General features: G+C 50.2%; 1 protein-coding gene across 8 annotated transcripts in view; it reads left to right on the forward strand.

The window, feature by feature from the left end:
- The first annotated feature begins 12,898 nt into the window (after window positions 1-12,898).
- CCNQ (cyclin Q) overlaps window positions 12,899-23,197 on the forward strand; it is a 28,567-nt gene continuing 18,268 nt past the window's right edge. For 2 of the 8 annotated variants that reach the window (XR_009450778.1, XR_009450779.1), the window contains exons 1-2: window positions 14,980-15,366; window positions 20,447-20,630. Coding sequence is in view for 6 of the 8 variants with exons in the window: in XM_059680180.1 (XP_059536163.1) it covers window positions 15,249-15,366; window positions 20,447-20,630 (302 nt within the window). In the remaining 2 variants the exon portion in view is untranslated. Of the gene's footprint in view, window positions 13,008-14,599; window positions 14,730-14,978; window positions 15,367-20,446; window positions 20,631-23,197 lie in introns of those variants that run through there. The other 6 variants (XM_059680182.1, XM_059680183.1, XM_059680180.1 and 3 more) reach the window with 6 other exon arrangements.

A 23,197-nucleotide genomic window follows, 5' to 3' on the forward strand; every position in this document is an offset into this window, starting at 1 on the left:
TTGCATACCAATTCATCCAAAGTACAAAATTCGATAATTTTTAGAATATTCACCACTACCACCATATTGTGCAAGCATCGCCTCTATCTTTTTCCAGAATATTTTAATCAGCCCCCTGCCAAAGCCCATACCGACTAAGTAGTCACTCCCTATTCCCTCCTCCCCAGCCTTTGGCAAATATGAATCTTTCTGTCTCTGGATTTGCCTATTCTGACCTTTCATATAAATGGAATCATACAATATATAACCTTCTGTGTTTGGCTTCTTTGAAGTAGTATAACGTTTTCAAAGTTCATCCATGTTGTAGCATGTATCAGTATTTCATTCCTTTTTATAGCCGAATAATATTTTGTTTATCCATTCACCTATTGATGAACACTTGCGTTGATTTCACTTTTTGGCTCTCACGAATAAATCTGCCATGAGCATTCATTTACAAGATTTTGTGTGGCCATATGCTTCCATTTCTCTTGGGTCTATACCCAGGGGTGGATCTGCTGTGTCATATGGTAACTCTATGTTTAACTTTTTGAGGAACTGCCAGACTTTTCCACAGTGGCTGCACCATTTTAAATTCCCGCCAGCAATATAGGAGGGTTCCAATTTCTCCACATGCTTGCCAACACTTGTTAATACCTCTTTTTAATTATAGCTACTCTAGTGGGTGTGACGTGTTATCTCATGGTTTTGATTTGCATTTCCCTAATGTCTAGTGATGTGGGCACATTGTATATAGTCTTCAGAGAAATGTCTACTCAGATCTTTTGCCTCTTATTATTTGGGTTGTCTTGTTAGTGAGTAGTAATGGTTCTTTATGTATTCTAGATACAAGTCACTTATCAGCTATATGATTTGCAGATAGATTCTCCCATTCTGTGCATTGTCTATTTACTTTCTTGGTGTGTCTTTTGAAGCACAGAACTGTTTAATTTTGATGAAGTCCAGTTTATCTATTTTTTCTTTTGTTGCTTATGCTACTGGTATCACATATAAGAAGCCATTGCCTCATCTAAGGGCGCAAAGATTCGTGCTTCTGTCTTTAAAATATATTTTTATTGGTTTCAGAGAGGCAGGGAGAAGGAGAGCGATAGAAACATCAATGATGTGATAGAATCATTGATTGGGCTCCTCCTGCACGCCCCCCACTGGGGATCAAGTCCACAACCTGGGCATGTGCCCTGACCAGGATCGAACCCGTGACCTCCTGGTTCATAGGTTGATGCTCAACCACTGAGCCACGCCGGCTGGGTTCGTGCCTCTGTTTTTAAAAGAGTTTTATAGTTTTTGCTCGTACATTTAGGCTTATGATCCATTTTGAGTTAATTTTTCTATATGATGTGAGTTAGGGGGTCCAACTTCATTCTTTTGTTTGTGTCTATCCAGTTGTCCCAGCACCATTTGTTGAAGAGATTTTTTCCATTGAATGCCTTTCTTGTCACCCTGTCAGAAATCAATTGACCAGTATGGGCTTATTTCTGGGCTCTCAGTTCTATTCCATTGATATGTATTTCTATCTATACAAGATTGTGTCACCTGCAAACAGAGTGTTATTTCTCCCTTGCCAGTCTGAATGCACTTAGCTATTTTGTTTGCTTATCTTCGCCCTAACATTGTAACTCTTTTGAAAGTTGCCTTCTTATCACTAGAGGACTGGCTTCCACATCTATTTCTTCATGTAGCAATTTAGACATTCTCTACTGCCAGCCTGACAAGCCAGTTGAGGATTTGACTTCCTTGCCCAGTGAACAAATAGCAAATAGCAAAGACAAGCTCTATGACCTTACCCATCCTTTTCCCTGAGTCCCTTTCGAGGTGTGTGGCGGTGGTGCGCAAAGAATGACACCTGAGGCAATGGGCTCAGGTGCCCTTAGAGTAGCCCTGCCAAACGAGTGTCCCTGGGTCTCTGCCTCCTTCCCTACACTCCTTTCTACAGGAACTTGTACATACAATGGACCACCCCACCAGCTGGTTTTGTTGGCATGGCTCAGGGGTTGAGTGTCGACCTCTGCACCAGGAGGTCATGGTTCGATTCCCCATCAGGGCTCATGCCTGGGTTGCAGGCTTGATCCCCAGTGTGGGCCGTGCAGGAGGCAGCTGATCAATGATGCTCATCATTGATGTTTCTATCTCTCTCTCCCTCTCCCTTCCTCTCTGAAATAAATAAAAAAAATTTTTTTTAAATGTCTTCCTGTTTCAGAGGAATGTGTTCATAAACTTGGCTCATCCAGTCAGAGTCTCCCTATGGACTTTGTACCTTGGAGGTGGAGTTGGTCAGATGATGGTGGGCACACAGGAGAGTCTGGGCTGTGCTAGCTCCATGGCCAAAGGAACAGGAGTAGAGAATCCAGAAGGAGGAGGAGGAGGAGGAGGAGGAGGAGGAGGAGAAGGAGGAGAAAGGCAGTAGCTCTGGCCCTGAGCCTCAGCCATCCCAACCAGCGGTTGAGCATCTACCTATGAACCAGGGCTTTGCTGGCAGTAACCCCAAGAGGGTCAGGTGGACACACCCAGAGGGCTGCAGTTCCAGAGGGACAATGACCCAGTACACAGGAGAGAGGGGCCTGGTGAGGATGATGTCACTTTCCAACCTCAGTGGGGGCTGCCTGGGGTAACAGGTAATGACATCCACATGCTGGGCGACCTTGAGAAGCCACTTGGTCTTCTCGGATCTGATTTCTTCATCTCCATTCTTTCCATCTGTTTGACTCCCACTGCCCTGGGATGAAGGTCATGCCTCCTTGGACCTCTTCTCTCCACCAACAGGGCTTCTGGGGGGGAGGCATCCATTAGAACCGTGGTCGGCAAACCGCGGCTCGCGAGCCACATGCGGCTCTTTGGCCCCTTGAGTGTGGTTCTTCCACAAAATACCACGTGCGGGTGCGCACGTACAGTGCGATTGAAACTTCGTGGCCCATGCGCAGAAGTCGGTATTTTGTGGAAGAGCCGGTATTTTGTGGAAGAGCCACACTCAAGGGGCCAAAGAGCCGCATGTGGCTTGCGAGCCGCAGTTTGCCGAGCCGCAGTTTGCCGACCACTGCATTAGAAGCAACATCTTTATAGTGTCAAGTTCATCAGCAGAAGTCAAGGGAAAGGCTTAACTATCCACTCCCCTGCCCGCCTTGTATGAGTGTCCTGGGGCTGCTTCAACAAGTGACCACAAACTTGGGGTGCAAACAACAGGCATTTCTTCTCCCCCAGTCCTGGAGGCCAGACGTCTGAAATCAAGGTGCCTGCAGGGCCGAGCTCCCTCCAGACGCTCCAGAGGAGGGTTTTTCCTTGCCTCTTCCAGCTTCTGGTGGTTGCAGGCATCCCTTGGCTAGTGGCCACATCACTCTAATCCCTGACTCTGTCTCCATGTGGCCTATAGGTTAAGGTCACCTGTAAGATGGACTCTGGTCAAGAGATCTCCATCGACCCTCACTACAGAGTGAAGGAACACCTTAGGCCTGGGTGATCCCCATCTCTGACAACCTACTTAAGCTCCACCCCTCAAGGAACCTTCTATTTCAGAACTGACACTGTTCACCCCACTTTGAGGATGTATCCAAACTCCTCTGGTCCTTGCTACACTTCCCTGCACTCTGTGTCTTCTTGGTACCCAGAGTCCCTGGGCCACCCTCACTGCAGTGGCACCACTGCTGATGGCCTGTGGCTTCTCGGCTTCTGCTCCATGGGTCTGGGACTTCACCATGTTGCCATCTCTCTGCCTGCACTGCTCAGCCCTCAGACCCGCTTTGCTGGCCAGCCTGCTGGCTCTTGTATTTGAGACCCTCTCTCCCCACAGGAGGTTTTTGTTCTTGATGGCACAACTGTTTCTGGTAACTTTTTAAAAAATATATTTTTAATTGATTTCAGAGAGGAAGGGAGAGGGAGAGAGAGAGAAACATCACTGATGAGAGAGGATCATGGATTGGCTGCCTCCTGCAGGCCCCCTCTGGGGATTGAGCCCTCAACCCAGGCATGTGCCCTGACTGGGAATCAAACTGTGACCTTCTGGTTCATAGATCGACGCTCAACCACTGTGCCACTCTGGCTAGGCTGTCTCTGGAAGCTTTTAAATTAACAGCTTTATTGCCCTAGCTGGTTTGGCTCAGTGGATAGAACGTCAGCCTGTGGACCCAAAGGTCCAAGGTTCGATTCCGGTCAAGAGCACCTACTTACGTTGCAGGCTCAATTCTTGGCCCTGGTCAGAGCATGTGCAGGGAGGCAACCGATCGATGTGAGAGATGTTTCTCTCTCTCTCTCTCTCCCTCCCTCCCTTCCACTCTCTCTAAAAATCAATGGAAAAATAGATCCTCAGATCAATACAACAAGAAGATATAACCCTGGTAAACATATATGCACCCAATGCAGCAGCACCCAAATTCATAAAAAAACTCCTGGAAGATATCAAAGGAGAGATCGACAACAATACAATCATAGTAGGGGACTTTAATACACCACTGACAGCACTGCATAAGTCCTCTAGACAAACAATCAGCAAAGATACAGCAATCCTAAATGACTCACTAGATCAGATGGACTTAATAGACATCTTCAGAACACTTCACCCCAAAGCCAGGGAATATACATTCTACTCATGTGCTCATAAGACATATTCAAAAATAGACCATATATTGGGTCACAAGCAAAGTATCCCCAAATTCAAGAAGATTGAAATCATCAAAAGCATCTTCGCAGACCACGATGGCATAATATTAGAAATAAACTACAATAAAAACAACCCAAAATACTCAAACACCTGGAAGCTGAATAGCATGCTATTAAATATTGTTTGGGTTACCAATGAGATCAAAGAAGAAATTAAAAACATCCTGGAAACTAATGACAATGAAAACACAACAATCCAAAACCTATGGGACACAATGAAAGCAGTCCTGAGAGGGAAGTTTATAGCTCTACAGGCCTATCTCAAAAAAGAAGAAAAAATGGTTGTAACTCTACAACTCAAAGAATTAGAAAGAGAGCAACAAGAAAACCCCAGAGTGAGCAGAAGGAAGGAAATAATAAAGATTAGAGCAGAAATAAATGACATAGAGACCAAAAAAAAACAATACAGAAAATCAATGAAACCAAGAGCTGGTTCTTTGAAAGGATAAACAAGATTGACAAACCTCTAGCCAGTCTCACCAAGAAACAAAGAGAGAGGACCCAAATAAACAAAATCAGAAACGATAGAGGCGAAATAACAACAGACCCCACAGAAATACAAACGATTGTTAAAAAATACTATGGACAGCTCTACTCCAACAAACTAGACAACATGGAGGAAATGGACAAATTCCTAGAAAAATACAACATTCCAAAACTCAATCAGGAAGAATCTAAAAATCTCAACAGGCCAATAACTATGGAAGAAATAGAAGCAGTCATCAAAAAGCTTCCAGCAAACAAAAGCCCAGGACCAGACGGCTTCACAGGGGAGTTTTACCAAACATTCAAGGAAGAACTAAAACCTATCCTCCTCAGACTACTACAAAAAAATCCAAGAGGATGGAACACTTCCAAGCTCATTCTATGAAGCCAGCATCACCCTCATACCAAAACCAGGTAAAGACAACACAATGAAAGAGAATTACAGGCCAATATCCCTCATGAACATAGATGCCAAAATGCTCAACAAAATCTTAGCAAATCGGATCCAGCAGTACATCAGAAAGATCATACACCATGACCAAGTAGGATTTATCCCAGGGATGCAAGGATGGTACAATATCCGCAAATCAATAAACGTGATACATCACATAAACAAATTGAAAGAAAAAAACCACATGGTCATATCAATTGATGCAGAAAAAGCATTTGACAAAATTCAACACCCATTTTTAATAAAAACTCTCAGTAAGGCGGGAGTAGAAGGATCATACCTCAACATAATAAAAGCCATATATGACAGGCCCACAGCCAGCATCATACTCAATGGACAAAAACTAACACCATTTCCCCTAAGAACAGGAACAAGACAGGGATGCCCCCTCTCACCCCTCCTGTTCAACATAGTACTGGAAGTGTTAGCCATTGCAATTCGGCAAGAAGAAGAAATAAAAGGCATCCAAATTGGAAAAGAGGAAGTAAAACTGTCCTTATTTGCAGACGACATGATATTATACATACAAAACCCTAGAGACTCCATCAAAAAGCTACTAGACTTAATACATGAATTTGGCAATGTAGCAGGATACAAAATTAACCCCAAGAAATCTGAGGCATTTCTATACACCAATAGTGAACTTTCAGAAAGAGAGATTATAAAAACAATCCCGTTTACCATCGCACCAAAAAAATTAAGCTACCTAGGAATAAACTTAACTAAAGAGGTAAAAGACCTGTACTCAGAAAACTACAGGACGTTGAAAAAAGATATAGAGGAAGACATAAACAGATGGAAGAACATACTGTGTTCATGGATTGGTAGAATCAACATCATTAAAATGTCCATACTACCCAAAGCAATCTATAAATTCAACGCACTTCCCATTAAAATACCAACGGCATACTTCAGAGATCTAGAACGAACTCTCCAAAAATTCATCTGGAATAAAAAAAGACCCCGAATAGCTGCAGCAATCCTGAAAAAGAACTAAGTAGGTGGGATCTCAATACCAGATATCAAGTTGTATTACAAAGCCACTGTTCTCAAAACTGCCTGGTACTGGCACAAGAATAGGCATATAGATCAATGGAATAGAATAGAGAGCCCAGAAATCGGCCCGAACCAATATGCTCAATTAATATTTGACAAAGGAGGCAAGAACATACAATGGAGCCAAGATAGTCTCTTCAATAAATGGTGTTGGGAAAATTGGACAGATATATGCAAGAAAATGAAACTAGACCACCAACTTACACCATACACAAAAATAAACTCAAAATGGATAAAGGACTTAAATGTACGACAGGAAACCATAAAAATTCTAGAAGAATCCAAAGGCAACAAAATCTCAGACATATGCCAAAGCAATTTCTTCACTGATACAGCTCCTAGGGCACTTGAAACTAAAGAGAAAATGAACAAATGGGACTACATCCAAATAAAAAGCTTCTGCACAGCAAAAGAAACCATCAACAAAACAACAAGAAAACCCACTGTGTGGGAAAACATATTTGCCAATGTCATATCTGATAAGGACCTAATCTCCAAAATTTACAAGGAACTCATACAACTTAACAAAAGGAAGATAAACAATCCAATCAAAAAATGGGCAAAGGACCTAAATAGACACCTTTCAAAAGAGGACATTCAGAAAGCCAAGAGACATATGAAAACATGCTCAAAGTCACTAATCATCCGAGAGATGCAAATCAAAACAGCAATGAGGTACCATCTCACACCAGTCAGAATGGCTATCATCAACAAATCAACAAACGACAAGTGCTGGAGAGGATGTGGAAAAAAAGGAACACTTGTGCACTGCTGGTGGGAATGCAGACTGGTGCAGCCACTATGGAAGACAGTATGGAGTTCCCTCAAAAAACTGAAAATGGAACTCCCATTTGACCCTGTGATCCCACTTCTAGGAATATATCCCAAGAAACCAGAAACACCAGTCAGAAAGGATATATGCACCCCTATGTTCATAGCAGCACAATTCACCATAGCTAAGATCTGGAAACAGCCTAAGTGCCCATCAGTAGATGAATGGATTAGAAAACTGTGGTACATCTACACGATGGAATACTATGCTGCTGTAAAAAAGAAGGAACTCTTACCATTTGCAACGGCATGGATGGAACTGGAGAGCATTATGCTAAGTGAAATAAGCCAGTCAATGAAGGAAAAATACCACATGATCTCACTCATTCATGGATAATAGAGACCATTATAAACTTTTGAACAATAATAGATACAGAGGCAGAGCTGCCTCAAACAGATTGTCAAACTGCAGCGGGAAGGCCGGGGAGGGTTGGGGGACAGGAGGTAGGGGTGGTAAGAGATCAACCAAAGGACTTGTATGCAAGCATATAATTATAACCAATGGACATAAGACACTGGGGGATAGGGGAGGCTAGGGGACTGTCTAGGGCGGGGGGATAAAATGGATACATATGTAATACCCTTTGTAATACTTTAAGCAATTAAAAAAAAAGACACTGGGGGATAGGGGAGGCTAGGGGACTGTCTAGGGCAGGGGGGAAAAATGGACACATATGTAATACCCTTTGTATTACTTTAAGCAATAAAAAAATAAAAAAATAAAAAAATAAATAAAGAAAAAGAAAAAAAAAAGAAAAATAGATCCTCAGGTGAGGATTAACAATAAAAATAACGGCTTTTTTGAGATATAATTCATCCATTTAAACTGTACAATGCAATGGTTTTTGAGTGTATTCAGAGTTGCGCACCGATCATTATAATCTAACTAGGGGCCCGGTGCACGAAATTCGTGCACTGTGTGTGTGTGTGGGGGGGGGGGGGAGTGTCCCTCAGCCCAGCCTGCCCCCTCTCACATACTGGGAGCCCTCAGGCGTTGACCCCCATCACCCTCCAATCGCAGGATAGGCCTGGGCAGGGTACCCTCATTTTCCCCCATCACTGGTTCTGCCCCCAGCCCAGGCCTGATGCCTCTGGCCCAGGCATCAGGCCTGGGCAGGGGACCCCCAGACCCCTCCGATTGCTGGCTCTGCCCCTTGCCCAGGCCTGATGCCTCGGCCAGAGGCGTAGACCCCCATCACCCTCCGATCGCCTGATCGGCCCCTTGCCCAGGCCTGACGCCTCCGCCAGAGGTGTCAGGCTTGGACAGGGGACCCCCATCTCCCCCCGATCACTGGCTCTGGCCCCCGCCCAGGCCTGAGGCCTCTGGCCCAGGAATCATGCCTGGGCAGGGGACCCCCATCTCCCTCTGATAGCTTGCTCCACCCCCCGCCCAAGCCTGACGCCTCAGCCAGAGGAGTTGACCCTCATCACCCTCTGATCACCAATCACCGGATCGGCTCCTTGACCAGGCCTGAGGCCTCCGGCAGAGGTGTCAGGCCTGAGAAGGGGACCCCCAGCTCCCCGCGGTTGCAGGCTCTGCCCCTGCCCAGGCCTAACGCCTCTGGCCTAGGCGTCCGGCCCGGGCAGCGGGGACCCGCAGCTGCAGCGGCCCCGCGATCGTGGGCTCCGCTTTAGGCCCAGGCAAGGGACCCCTAGCTCCTGGGACTGCCAGCTTCGACCGTGCCCAGCTCCCATCGCTGGCTCCACCCCTACTTCCTGCTATCACTGGCCAGGGCGGCAAAGGCGCCTGATTCTCCGATCATGGCTGGGGGGCAGGGCAAAGGCGGCCCCAGGGCCGCCTTTGCCCTGCCCCCCAGCTCTTAGCTCCCCCCTGGGTTTCCGATCACTGTCAGTGGCAGGGGGCTTCTTCCTGCTTTCCCTTTCACCTCCCTGCATTGTGCCTACATATGCAAATTAACCGCCATCTTGTTGGCAGTTAACTGCCAATCTTGGTTGGCAGTTAACTGCCAATCTTAGTTGGCAGTTAATTTGCATATAGCCCTGATTAGCCAATGAAAAGGGTAGAGTCGTACGCCAATTACCATTTTTCTCTTTTATTAGTGTAGATTCTAGGGCATTTTCATCACTGCCCCCCACAACAAGAAACTCTGTGTCCATTACAGTCACCCCATTGCTCCTCCAGCCCCCAGCCCCAGGCAAGCACTCATCTACTTTCTGTCTCTGAATTCATAGCAGCTGCTCGGCATAGCTATTGCTGGGTAGGCTCCCTGCCCTCCTGCGACTCTTGGCACCTCTCCTGATGTTCAACTTGGTCCCGCACAAGATCCTGTGGGTGCTCAGAGCTGGCTCCATCTCTCTCTCTCTCTCTCTCTCTCTCTCTCTCTCTCTCTCTCTCTCTCTCTCTTAAATCTTTAGCCAGGCCAGCGTGCCTCAGCAGTTGAGTGTTGACCTATGAATCAGGAGGTCACAGTTCGATTCATAGTCAGGGCACATGCCTGGGTGGTGGGCTCAGTCCCCAGTGTGGGGCGTGCAGGAGGCAGCTGATCCATGATTCTCTCTCATCATTGATGTTTTTGTTTCTCTCTCCCTCTCCCTTCCTCTCTGAAATCAATAAAAACATATTTAAATCCCCCCCCCCAATTAACTGTTTATTGTTGAAAGTATTACCTATGTCCCCTCCCCCCGCATTGACCCCTCCTAGGCCACCCCACCCCACATTTTTCTCTGTCTTGAGCCTGTTTTTACTCAAAACTCTGAAAAAGGAAATAATCCCCGGCAAAAAATTAACAAAGAAGCATAATCCCCCCAGTGTCCTCACTTGTAAGGAAACTCCCAGCGTCTTTAATAAAAGCGAACCCTGACCTGCCAGGTAAAGGGAGCTGCATTCTGGCAGCTGGTCCGGCTCCGGTGGGGCTCAGGGAGGGAAGGGCCCGATCAGACTTCACTCTCACAAAGGTTGCTCTGTCTGGAGTGTGGGGGGCGAGGGGGTGAGGGCAGGCTACTGAAGGGAGACCCTGTCTGCTTTGTCCCAGCGCCAGGCCTGATCACGGCCCACGTGGGCACTCAGTCAACAGAGAGGGGGGGGGGGGCAGGAGAGCCTGCCCACGCCCACAAGGGGCAAGTGTGTAGGGCGGGAGGGAGTGTGTCGTGGCCACTCTGTGGGAACAGGAGGGACGCACACCCCAGATTTGGTTTGAATGTGGAGACTGGTGATGCCACACCCACCAAGAGGTTATGAAAAGGTTCCCTCCTCACATCCTGAGCTTTCTGGCAGGTCCCTACGCTGGTCAGAACATGGCTTGAGAGGTCACAGAAAGGAGGGGAAAGGAGACGGGCAGGACTCTTTGTCAAGGTTGGGATTGGGGGTGGGGGGGCAGGGTGAGGGTTCCTGTATGTGGTTTGAACTCCCAAAGGAGGGAGTGCCCAGGCTTTCTGGTCAGCTTGCCCAGATGTGGGCTCAAGGGGTGGGGGTGGGGGTGGGGGCAGAGGGATGAGGCATCACAGCTGCGGGCAGCCAGACAGCAAGACAGCAGAGTTGCGAGCCAGGTTCTTGATTACAGAGCGGCCCACTGCGAGGGCTGCCGGGAGGAGGCAGTTGGGAGGTGGCCCATGACCTTAGCAGGCACTCTATGGCCTGAATGCGTGCGTCTCAACTGCCAGATCATATGGCGAAACCCTAACCCCAAGGTGATGGTGTTGGGAGGGGGGCGCTTTGGGGGCTGATTAGGTTAGGAGGGCAGAACCCTCAGAAATGGAATGATGAGATTCCAGAGGGACATCTTGTTCCTCCCACCACGTGAGGGCACGGTGCGAAGAGGGCTATCTGCAACCCGGAAGAGGTTCTCACCAGGACCCCACCATGCTGGCACCCTCATCTTGGACTTCCATTCCCCAGAACGGTGAGAACGAAATTTCTGTTATTAGCCACCCAGTGTGTGGTATGTTGTTATATTGCCTGAACAGTCTAAGATAAGGATGGGGGTGGGGTGGGAGACAGTCTCATGCATCAGGGGCCAGATTTGAGGGACCAAGGGCAGAGCATGAGGGAGGGCATGGAATCCAGGGGCACAAGTGGTTCCAGAGACATGGCACTGAGAAGGGTGGCAGGGGAGGGGAGAGGGACCCTGAGTGAGGCTGCTGGGTTTGCTGAGGACGGGAGGGGAGAGGCTTGCACAGAAAATGTTGGTGGAAAGCAAAGGAGCAGCCCTAGCTGGTTTGGCTCAGTGGATAGGGTGTTGGCCTTTGGACTGAAGGGTCCCAGGTTCGAATCCCATCAAGGGCACGTGCCTGGGTTGCCGGCTTCTCCCCAGCCCGGGCTCAGGGGGGGAGGAGGCGTGTGCAGGAGGCAACCAATCCATGTGTTTGTCTCCCATCCATGTTTCTCTCTGTCTCTCCCTCTCCCTTCCACTCTCTCTAAAAATCAATGGGAAAATATCCTCGGGTGAGGATAAAAAAGAAGAAGAAAGGAAAGGGGCAGAGTGGGAAGAAGGGGTGACAGTGGAACTTGGTCCTCAAGTACCAAGGACAAGTGGTATCTGGACTTGAACGAGTCTGCCCTTCAACCGAGTGCTCCTCATGTGAAGGCCCCTGGGGAAGATGGGAGTGGCTCGAGCACTTTGGATATGGTCCCATCTTTGAAGATCTCCCAGGCCTAGCCCGGCTGGTGTGGCTCAGTGGTTGAGCTTCAACCTATGAACCAGAAGGTCACGGTTCAATTCCGGGTCTGGGCACATGTTCGGGTTGTGGGCTCGATCCCCAGTGTGGGGCGTGTGCAGGAGGCAGCTGATCAATGATTCTTTCTCATCATTGATGTTTCTCTCTCTCCCTCTCCCTTCCTCTCTGAAATCAATAAAGATATATTTTAAAAAGAAAAGAAAAATGATTCCCAGTCTTTCCTGGGACCCTGCTGGGCACAGCCTTCCTCTGCACCCTGAATACCCCTCCCTCTTCTCTGCCTCCTGTGAGCTTCAGCCTTCGCCCCTCCTTTCTCCCTCCCTCCCTCCCTCCCTCCTTCATGTGATCCGAAATAGCAGGGTGGGTCCCGGGAGGAGGGGACTGTGGCTTACTCGGTGTAGAGGCACCGATAAGGGTTAGATAAAGCAGTGTGGCAAATACCATAGAATCCTCTTCTGCTACGATTGTCTGCCCCACCTTTATTGATTGCCTTCTCTGTGCGGGCCCTAGGGATGATCCCTGGGAGAGGTCAAGGGTCCAGGAGTTGGGGAGAGAGGGGAATGCCAGAGAGGGGAGTGGTGACAGGTGACAGGAAGGGAGGGCCCCCTCAGTGGGTGTGCCCTGCTGGTAGGAGACAAGGTGCTGCCTAGGGGTTTGCCAGTTCCAATGGGTGGCTGGTGAATTATTCATTTATCAACCACTGCACCCAGACTGCCTGCCAGGAGGATGCCCCGTGACCCAGGGCTTGAAAAATTAATGTGTTCATTGAGTCATTCCCTCGACTCACATTCACGGGCACCTACTGCTTGCTGAGCTCAGCCTCTTCACATCACGAAAGGCCCAGGGGAGCAGCGAGAGTCCCAGCTGCACTGCTTAACTGGCGAACACAGTGGGTGAGGAGGTGACAGGCAGGGGCCAGAGGAAAGAGGGCTACGGTTTGGGGGCGGGCACGTGTGTACACGTGTGCACCTCTCTGTCAGTGGTGGGAGTGCCTGAGGGGCATGTGTGTGTTTATGTGTGAGCGCATGGAGAGCATGTGTAAAGCGCATGGATGTGGGAAGCTGGGATCCCTGAAGACCCACAGCTCCTTTAGGTGGGTGCTCCAGGCTGGGGAGAAGGTGGCACTGCTCCTGGCCCAGGGACACACACCAGCGACAGAGTGCTCAAGGCATGACAGGGACCAACAGCACCGGGGCTGGGAGCCTGAGCCTTTCCATGCACGCATACATGCATTTGATGCGTGCACACAGGTACTCAGCCCAGAGGGCCTGAGCCTTGCCTGGGCCAGAGGGAGCTGGGGAGAAGGATGTGGGGTGGGACTTCCTTCACTGGGCTGAGCATGCGCAAAGACCCTCAGCTGGGACTCCATCATGTTCAGGGAGCTGCCCTAGGTCCTTGCCATGAGTGGCAAAGTGGTGGCACCTGAGGCTGGCGACCCCACAAGGACGGGCATGTCAGGCCTAGGCCGCCCATTCAGCCTCACATTTTAGGGAGCTCGCTCTGGTGGCTGACATTGTGGGCCAAGGAGTAGCGCCCCCCCCAAAGATGTGCCCACGTTCTCATCCCTGGAATCTGTGAACGTGACCTTATTGGCAAAGGGGGTCTTTGCGGAAGTAATGAAGTTAAGGATCTTCAGATGAGACCATCGTGGATTACCCTGGTGGCCCCAAATACAATGTGTCCTTATGTGAAGGTGGAGGCAGAGATGGGAGTGATGTGGCCACAAGCCAAGGGATGCCTGAGACCACCAAAAGCTGGAAGAGGCGAGAAAGGTCCTCCCCCCAGAGCTTCTGGAGGGCGCACGGCTCATCAGGCCCCAGTTTCTGACTTCTGGCCTCCATAATTGGGAATTTACTGTCTAGTAAATTCCTGTTGTTTTAAGCCCGCAGCTTATGGTCGTTTGTTTCAGCAGCCACGGGAAACTTAGCTGGCTGATGTGGAGAGAAGACTGGGGGAGCTGGTGGGGTGGGGGTCTGAGGAGGGGGATGAAGGCTGGGTGGGTGGGGGTGGGCGGGAGGTGGAGCCATCAGGAGGTGGAGCCTTGTCACCCAGGCACAAGGGCTTGGGAACAGTGACGTTTCCTCTCAACTTCTCAGCTCTCTCAAATCAGCAATTATTTCACTCCATCAGAATGACCCGGGTGAGGCTGCGAGTTCCTTTGGTGCGCCACACACACCTATAACGCCTGATGCACCATTTCCTGTTAGTGCCAGACACAAACGAAAGGTGGCATGGTTCTGTGAGTTGAATACTTAACATGCATCCAGCAAACATGGAAAACTTTCTACTGAGGGCCGGCCGGGCTGGAAAGGCGAGCAGCAACCAGACCCCCAAGGGCTGCAGGGCTGCTGTAAAACAGAGACAAACACCCCCAACGCCCTCATTCTGCGCGCAGCATCCCCTCCGGGGCTCATCTGCACGCCAGGGCACTAAGGCAAACCTGGATTTGGCTTTTACGAAACTGACACTGAATCACACGCCATTTCCTGTTGGGAGCCGCCCAAGTCTCAGCGTGAACTCCCGTAAGCGCCCTGCGCCTAGGCTGGGCTTGACAGACGCTCCCCGTCCTACACCGCGCTGGGCCACCAGCCGGGAGCGACACCTTAGTCGGATCCCAGCTCAGGTGCCTGGGGGTGACCTCGTTGCGCCCCGGAGGTTCGGGCGTGCAGCTCCCTTCGGTCGGGCATGTGGCCTTTGGGGACTGGGCTGCGGGGCCCGACGTTCCCAAGGGCAGGGCTTAGAGGTGAATGAGGGCGGAGCGTGCGCGGTCCCAGGGCGTGACGTCCTCCGGGAGGCGGGACCTGCGTATTCCGGGGGGCGGACCTAAGGCTCTCGGGGGCGGGGCTCCGGGGCGCGGTGGGCAGGCACGGGTACGAGCGGTCAGGCTGCAGCGGCCTCTACGCCTGCGCCTGCCGGGGCCAGAGCCTGCGCCCGCTTCTCCTCCCGCCTTCTGCGCGCCTCCGCGCGCTCGCCCCCGGAGGGGGACCCGGGTGGCGGGCCGGCCCGGGCGGGGCGGGGCAGGTGGGGCCGCCGGGCGGGGCAGGGCGGCCGCGCCCGGCGCTAGGACCCCCGCCGGCGGCGGCCACGCGCTGGGGACTGTAGCCCTTCCCGCCGGGGGTCTGGGGCCTCCGGGCGGGGCCCCATGGAGGACCTTAGCCTAGACAGCTGCGGAGAGGAGGACGCGGCGCCGGGCACCAAGGGGTGGCCCGCACCCCAGGCGAGGGTGCACTTCCGTGTGACAAGGTTCATCATGGAGGCAGGTAACCGTGGCCGGGAAGAGAGTCAGTCCCGCGCGGGCGGGACGTGGAGGCCAGGGTCTGCGGGTCGAGGCCAGCGTTGCGGGGCCCCGGTTCCCGGAGGAGGGGACCCTCACCACGCGGAGCCCGCGTGGCTGGGCAGAGGGAAGAGATCGGGCCTGAACCGGGCCTCTGCCTTCCGCCACGCCCTGGGTACTAGGCTTTGAGTTACAGGGCAGACGCGGGCATTGTCATTTCACCACCCTGCGCTCAGGCCCAAAAGAGAGGAACTGGCCCCAGCTAGAAGGTGGCCGAGTCGGGGTGCCTGCAGCTAGTTGAGTGCATTGTGCCTTTTGCCACTCCTGTCCCGCAGCACAGGGACACTGCATGGCACTTGGTTGCACCGAGCCTTTTGAGCACGTGCTTGCAGAGGCTCCTGACAAGCCTTGTTAGAGAGGTCCTGTCACACCGGGGACCCAGGGCGCCCATCGTGGTTTTGGGCGCCCCTGAGCCCAAGTTAGGCAAGGAAACAATGGGATTCCTGGAGAGACGTTGTTCAGCTGTCAAAAGTATCTTAATCAGCTGGCAGACGGTTGCTTTCTACGTTTGTTACTTTGTATGCACTTTGAGGGAGGGGCGTTGGATGAGTCTCAAGTCAAGGCGGGCAGTGTGTGGCAATGATGCAGAACCATAATATTTCTAAGAAGAGTTGCAAAGTGTAGCAGGAAGGGTGGCAGTGTCCCCTCAAATGCTCTATTCGTCTACTCGGAGGGTCCATGTAAACCAGGAGAGCAAGCTGCCCTTTGAGAGTTGACTGCATAAAACAAGACTTGGTGGAAGGTCAGATGCAGCAATACCACCGTATTGACATCTCTGGGAATAAGGGGTCCCATGTAGCAACTGAAGTTTAAATCAGGCAGAACCCACATAAAGCCCCCTGGGTTTCCGATCACTGTCAGTGGCAGGGGGCTTCTTCCTGCTTTCCCTTTGGCCTCCCTGCATTGTGCCTACATATGCAAATTAGCCGCCATCTTGTTGTCAGTTAACTGCCAATCATAGTTGTCAGTTAACTGCCAATCATAGTTGTCAGTTAACTGCCAATCTTAGTTGTCAGTTAACTGCCAATCATAGTTGTCAGTTAACTGCCAATCTTAGTTGTCAGTTAACTGCCAATCATAGTTGTCAGTTAACTGCCAATCTTAGTTGTCAGTTAACTGCCAATCATAGTTGTCAGTTAACTGCCAATCTTAGTTGGCAGTTAACTGCCAATCTTAGTTGGCAGTTAATTTGCATATAGCCCTGATTAGCCAATGAAAAGGGTAGCTCGTACGCCAATTACCATTTTTCTCTTTTATTAGTGTTGATATATATATATATATATATATATATATATATATATATATATATATATTGAATTGAGAGAGGAAGGGAGAGAGAGAAAGAGAGAAAACAGAGAGAGAAACAGAAACATCAGTGATGAGAGAGAATCATCGATCAGCTGCCTCCTGTACGCCCCACACTGGGGATGGACCTCGCAACCCGGGCATGTGTCCTGACTGGGAATCGAACCGTGACCTCCTGGTCAACACTCAACCACTAAGCCACATGCTGGCCAGGCTCAAGTTTAAATCTTGAAATACTTAAAGCTCTTTAGGTATCACTTTAGAAGGACTTCTCTATTAAAATGTATTGCCTATGCCTTTGCCTTCTGTGCGAAGCTGAATACTGGTCCTGCGGAGATGTTCCCATTCTCAGCCCCGGAACCTGCGATTGTTACCTTATGTAGCAAAAGAGACTTGACAGGTGGACTTAAGCATCTTGCGCTGGGGCAGTGGTTCTCAACCTTCCTAATGCTGCGACCCTTTAATACAGTTCCTCATGTTGTGGTGACTCCCAATTTCATTGTTACAAATTGAACATAATTAAAGCGTAGCGATTAATCACAAAACAATATGTAATTATATATGTGTTTTCTGATGGTCTTAGGTGACCTCTGTGAAAGGGTCATTTGACCCCCAAAGGGGTCGCGACCCACAGGTTGAGAACCGCTGCGCTGGGGGAATTATCCTAGACCAGCCGTGGGCAAACTATGGCCCGCGGGCCGTTTGAAATGAATAAAACTAAAAAAGAGACCGTACCCTTTTATGTAATGATGTTTACTTTGAATTTATATTAGTTCACACAAACACTCCATCCATGCTTTTGTTCCGGCCCTCCGGTCCAGTTTAAGAACCCATTGTGGCCCTCGAGTCAAAAAGTTTGCCCACCTCTGTCCTAGACTCTGACCTAGAGCAGTGGTTCTCAACCTTGGCTGCACATTAGAATCACCTGGGAATCTTTTTAAAATCCTGATTTCTGGGCCTCATCCTCCGGAAATTCTGTTTCTTTGTTATGGGGTGGGGCCCAGAAATCAGGATTTTAAAAAGATTCCCAGGTGATTCTAATGTGCAGCCAAGGTTGAGAACCACTGCTCTAGAGTACCTGATGGGCCAGATAGAATCACACCCACCCTCAAAGAGAGAGGCAGGGGAGGGACGGGCAGAAGAGAAGGCCATGTGATGATGGAAGCAGAGTTAGAAGATGCTACACTGCCTGTTTTGAAGATAGTGGACGGGGCCACGAGCCAAAGACTGCAAGTGTGACCAGAAGCTGGAAAGGGCAAGGAAACATACTCCCCTGTAGCCTCCAGGACGAACCAGTCCTGCCAAGCACCTTGAGCTTAGCCCCCCAATGGAACAGGGGGTCCCTCGGGGGTGAGGACGATAGAGCTCCAACGCGCTAGGGCGCTTGCATGCATGACTCCAGAGACCAGGTTCAGAGACAGATGTAAGTTTATTGAGGAAGTACAGCCCTATATAAAGGGGTAAGCAGCCAATGCAACAGGGACACGCTTGCTATGTTATCCAATGGGCGTGAGGGTTGGGGCTAAGAGTAGGTGGGTCTTGGAGATTTGTCAGGCAGGCGTTGCCACTTCCTGGTGTGCCAAGGAAACCTGTTCGCTCGAGTGTGCTCACAGCGTTGCTTCGGCCGCAGCACTGAGATAGATCTCCTGAGCTCTGCCCACACCCCAAGACTCATTTTGGACTTCTGACCACCGGGATTGTGAGAGGAAAAAAAAAGTGTGTTGTTTTAAGCCACTGAGTTTGTGGTAATTTGTTAAAAGTAGCCCTAGGGAACTGATACAGTTTCTCAGGCAGAGGATGTTGAAGGTGATCGCAATGATTGTTGGTGGTTCTCCACCTTCTTTCAATTTATTGGATGCCATTTAACCTTCTCTTGTTGATCCTGGTCATTTGTTTTGGTTCTCTGACCCATCACAATGATTTCCTTAGAACAGTGATGGCGAACCTTTTGAGCTCGGCGTGCCAGCATTTTGAAAAACCCTAACTTAACTCTGGTGCCGTGTCACATATAGAAATTTTTTGATATTTGCAACCATAGTAAAACAAAGACTTACATTTTTGATATTTATTTTCTATATTTAAATGCCATTTAACAAAGAAAAATCAACCAAAAAAATGAGTTCGCGTGTCACCTCTGACACGCGTGTCATAGGTTCGCCATCACTGGCTTAGAAGTTCTAGGGGTGGAGTAGAGGGAGAGCTTTAACCCGTAAAGCAAACCACCTTGTTATGTTTTTGTTTGTCTGTTTGTTTTAGAGAGAGAGAGGAAGGGAGAGGGAGAGAGAAGGAGAAACATCGATGTGAGAGCCGAGCATCCATCAGCTGCCTGCTGCCCATCTCCTTCCTGGGATCAAGCCCGAAACCAGGCATGTGCCCTGACGGGAATCGAACCAGCAGCCTTTTGGTGCATGGGACGACGCTCAACCAACTGAGCCACACCGGCCCGGGCAGCTGTGCTCTTTTTTTTTGAGTTCTGTTCCCTTGTCAGTTTTCCTGCCTGGGCCTGGCTGTGGCTTTTTTCCTGCTCTGCCTGCAGTTGCCTTTGGCGGGCACTCTGCTTGCCTTTTCTAACCTGCAGACTAGGAAACCAGTGCTGAATAAGACCTGTTTTTAAAAAAACAAACATATTTTATTGACTTAAGAGAGGAAGGGAAAGGGAGAGAGGGAGAGAGAGAAACATCAATGATGAGAGTGAACCATTGATCAACTGCCTTCTGCACGCACCACACGGGGGATTGAGCTCTCAACCTGGGCATGTGCCCTGACTGGGAATTGAACTGTGACTTCCTGGTTCATAGGTCAAAGCTCAACCCCTGAGCCACACTGGCTGGACAAGTATAATCTTTTGCGGGGGGGGAGGGGTTTAAATTGATTTTTTAGAGAGAAAGGAAGGGAGAGACAGAAAGAGATAGTGATAGAGGTATAGAGAGAGAGAGAGAAAGAAACATCAATGTGAGAAACAGCAATTGGTTGCCTTCTGCACACATCCCTACTGGGGAATGATGGAACCTGCTCCCTGGGGATGTGCTCTGACTGGGAATTGAACTCCCCACCTTCTGGTGTGTGGATGATGCTCCCACCAACCGATCCACACCGGCCAGGGCCTGAGTCTAATGTTTACACTGAATGATTGAGTGCATTTATTGGGGTGACGTTGGTTAACAAACCCCAGGACTGGTCACCTCAGGACTGTGATATCTGTCTGATGCTCAGAGGCCGTTTTTCGCTCCTGCCATCTTGGCAGGAGTTTGGTTAGCGGAGCTGAGGGAGCGGTGCTGATCTCTAGTTAAGTACTTGCTGGCAACACACATACAACAGTGGAGTGGTCCTTTCAGGATGTGCAGAAGCTGCGATGCCAGGAGCTGACTGAGCTGCAGTCTCATTGCTTCACCGGTGTGGTCTGCAGAGCGGAAGCTGGGGGTGTCCTGGGGGCATGGGAGAAGAACAGGATCTGCTGAGTTACTGGAGCTTTGAGCACAAGCCCTAGGGGCCCATTAGGCCATTAGAGTCTGGGAAGGCTCTCTCTAAGCCCCTCAGGCTGAGGACTCCGTGAAAGACCCAGTCACTGATGGCTGGGCTCCAAGATCTTGGTCTTGTCCCAGCAGGTCTGTGCCTTAGGGCACAACCCAGCAGCGCCCCTCACCCTGGAGGAGGGGGAGGGCGCTGGGTTGAGGTATCTCCTGCCTATTTTCTCTCGGTAGGTGTCAAGCTAGGGATGCAGTCCATTCCCGTCGCCACTGCCTGTGCCATTTACCATAAGTTCTTCTGCGAGATCAACGTGGACGCCTATGACCCCTACTTGGTCGCCATGTCTGCCCTTTACTTAGCTGGCAAAGTGGAAGAACAGCCCCTGCGAACTCGTGACATCATCAACGTGTCCAACAGGTGACAGCTTCCGGGCCCAGGCCTTGGGGGACACTTCCTGGTGTCCACCCAATGGGGAGGACAGAGGAGGGTCCCACTGTGCCGTGCCTCCCAGGCACTAGCAGTCAAGCTTTGAAGGAAGCACCTGGGTGGCCTTGAACCAGGGCTGGAAGTACCAGCAGCAAAGGTGGCAATGAGCCCGGCCGGCGTGGCTCCGTGGTTGAGCGTTGACTTATGAACCAGGAGGTCACAGTTCGATTCCCTGTTGGGGCACATGCCCAGATATTGTGGGCCCTATCCCTGCGGGGGGTGGGGGGGCATGCAGGAGGCAGCCGATCAATGATTCTCTCTCATGATTGATGTTTCTAGCTCTCTCTTGCTCTCTGAAGTCAATATATTAAAAAAAAAAAGTGGGAATGAGCTGGTGTCAGAAGCCTGGAGAGGGTCTGTGGGGAAGAAGTTGGACTAGATAATGGGAAGCCTCAAAGGCCAGATGGAGTCGGGGAGGGTTGTTATGAAGAAGTCCGGGTGTCAGGGTGAGGGAGGTGAGGAAGGCATAGCATGGAGGGAGCAGGGAGGCATGGTCCATATACTCCCCTGTATGATGGGCTGACCTGTGGGGCCCACAGAACCCAACTAGTTCAGTCTTTCCTGTCCAACACATCTCTCTAAGCTCCCTCATCCTCCGGAAATGCTGTTTCTTTGTTATGGGGTGGGGCCCAGAAATCAGGATTTTAAAAAGATTCCCAGGTGATTCTAATGTGCAGCCAAGGTTGAGAACCGCTGGTGTAGGAGGTGAGAGAAACCAGTCAGAGCTGCTAAGGAGCGGCTCTGGCCCTGGTGTGGGCATCACCTATGGGTCCAAGCAACTGTGTTCCTGTAGGGCAGGGGTGGGGAGCATCCAGCCCACGGGCCATGAAAGGCCTGCAAAATCATTTGGTCTGGCCCTTCCAAGGCATTAGGGGTGAGTTAATTAAATGATTGACCAAATAAAGCAGGCTCATTTTTTTTTAAAATATATATTTTTATTGATTTCAGAGGAAGGGAGAGGGAGAGACAGATAGAAACATCAGTGATGAGAGAGAATCATTGATTGGCTGCCTCCTGCATGCCCTGTACTGGGGATCAAGCCGACAACCCGGACATGTGCCCTTGACCGGAATTGCACCCAGGACCCTTCAGTCTGCAGGCCAGTGCTCTATCCACTGAACCAAACTGGCTAGGGCTAAAGCAGGCTAATTTTTAAGTGGATCATTTTGTATGGCCTGTGAATAATGTTATAAATATCCACATGGCCCTTGGCCAAAAAAAGGTTCCTCACCCCCTGCTGTAGGGGAAGGATGTGGGGTCCAGCCAGCGGGTGGGCTGCCTCGAGGCCCTCCGGGCCCAGGAGAAAGTGATTTATGGAAAGTTACTGACTAGCAGGGCCTCATCGCAGGTCCAGGAACTCTAATCATTAGGGAAGAAAACTGTTCTGTGCTGTTTCTCTTTTAATAAACAGGTTAGAGAAAAAAGCACTCCCCACCTACTAAAAGCACGGCAGGTTCACAGTGTACCTCAAAAGACTAAGAGGAAAACAGGAGAGGGCAGTGAGGGAGGGCAGCAGGAGTCCACCCATAATTGCCGGGCCGCCAGCAGGGAGCACTGGCAAGAGGGGAAATTGTATTGATCGCTAATTGGACATGGGGCCCAGGTGGGGTTCTGTGGGAGCTGGAAAATGAGTGAGGAGCTAGGAAGGATGAGTCATCGGCAGAGAGGTTTTTAGTTTTTTTTTAGAGAGTGGAAGGGGGGGGGAGGGAGAGAGAGAGAGAGAGAGAGAGAGAGAGAGAGAGAGAGAAACACCGATATGACAGAGACACATTGATTGGTTGCCTCCCACAGGTGCCCCAACCAGGGCCGGGGATCAAGCCTGCAGCTGAGGTATGTGCCCGTGACTAGAATTGAACCTGGGACCCTGCAGTCCGCAGGCCAATGCCCTATCCACTGAGCCAAACCGGCTAGGGCCAGAGAGCCTGCCTTTATACTTTTTTAAAAAATATTTTTTTATTGATTTCAGAGAAAAAGGGAGAGGGAGAGAGAAACATCAATGATGAGAGAGAATCATTGATCAGCTGCCTCCTGCACGCTCCCAACTGGGGATTGAGCCTGAATCCCAGGCATGTGCCCTTGACTGGAATCGAACCCAGGACCCTTCAGTCCACAGGCCAACACTCTATCCACTGAGCCAAACCAGCTAGGGCTCACCTTTATACTTGACATCTTGCTGGGCGATATGGGACAGCCCATCAGGACTAAAAGTAGAAGTTGGCTTCTCTCTTCCATTGGTTATTGTTTTTATCCTGTACACTAGACATGTATATGAAAAACAATTTATAAAAACAGAAGTAGTCCTAGCTAGTTTGGCTCAATGGATAAAGCAGACCCAACGGTCCTGGGTTTGATTCCGGTCAAGGGCACATACCTCAGTTGCAGGCTCCTCTCCGTCCTGGGCCCTGGTTGGGGCACATGCAGGAGGCAACAAATCGATGTGCAACTCTCACATCAATGTTTCTCTCTGTCTTTCCCTCTCTCTTCCATTCTCACCAAAT

Source organism: Myotis daubentonii, chromosome X, assembly GCF_963259705.1.
Source record: "Myotis daubentonii chromosome X, mMyoDau2.1, whole genome shotgun sequence".
Taxonomy (NCBI): Eukaryota; Metazoa; Chordata; class Mammalia; order Chiroptera; family Vespertilionidae; genus Myotis; species Myotis daubentonii.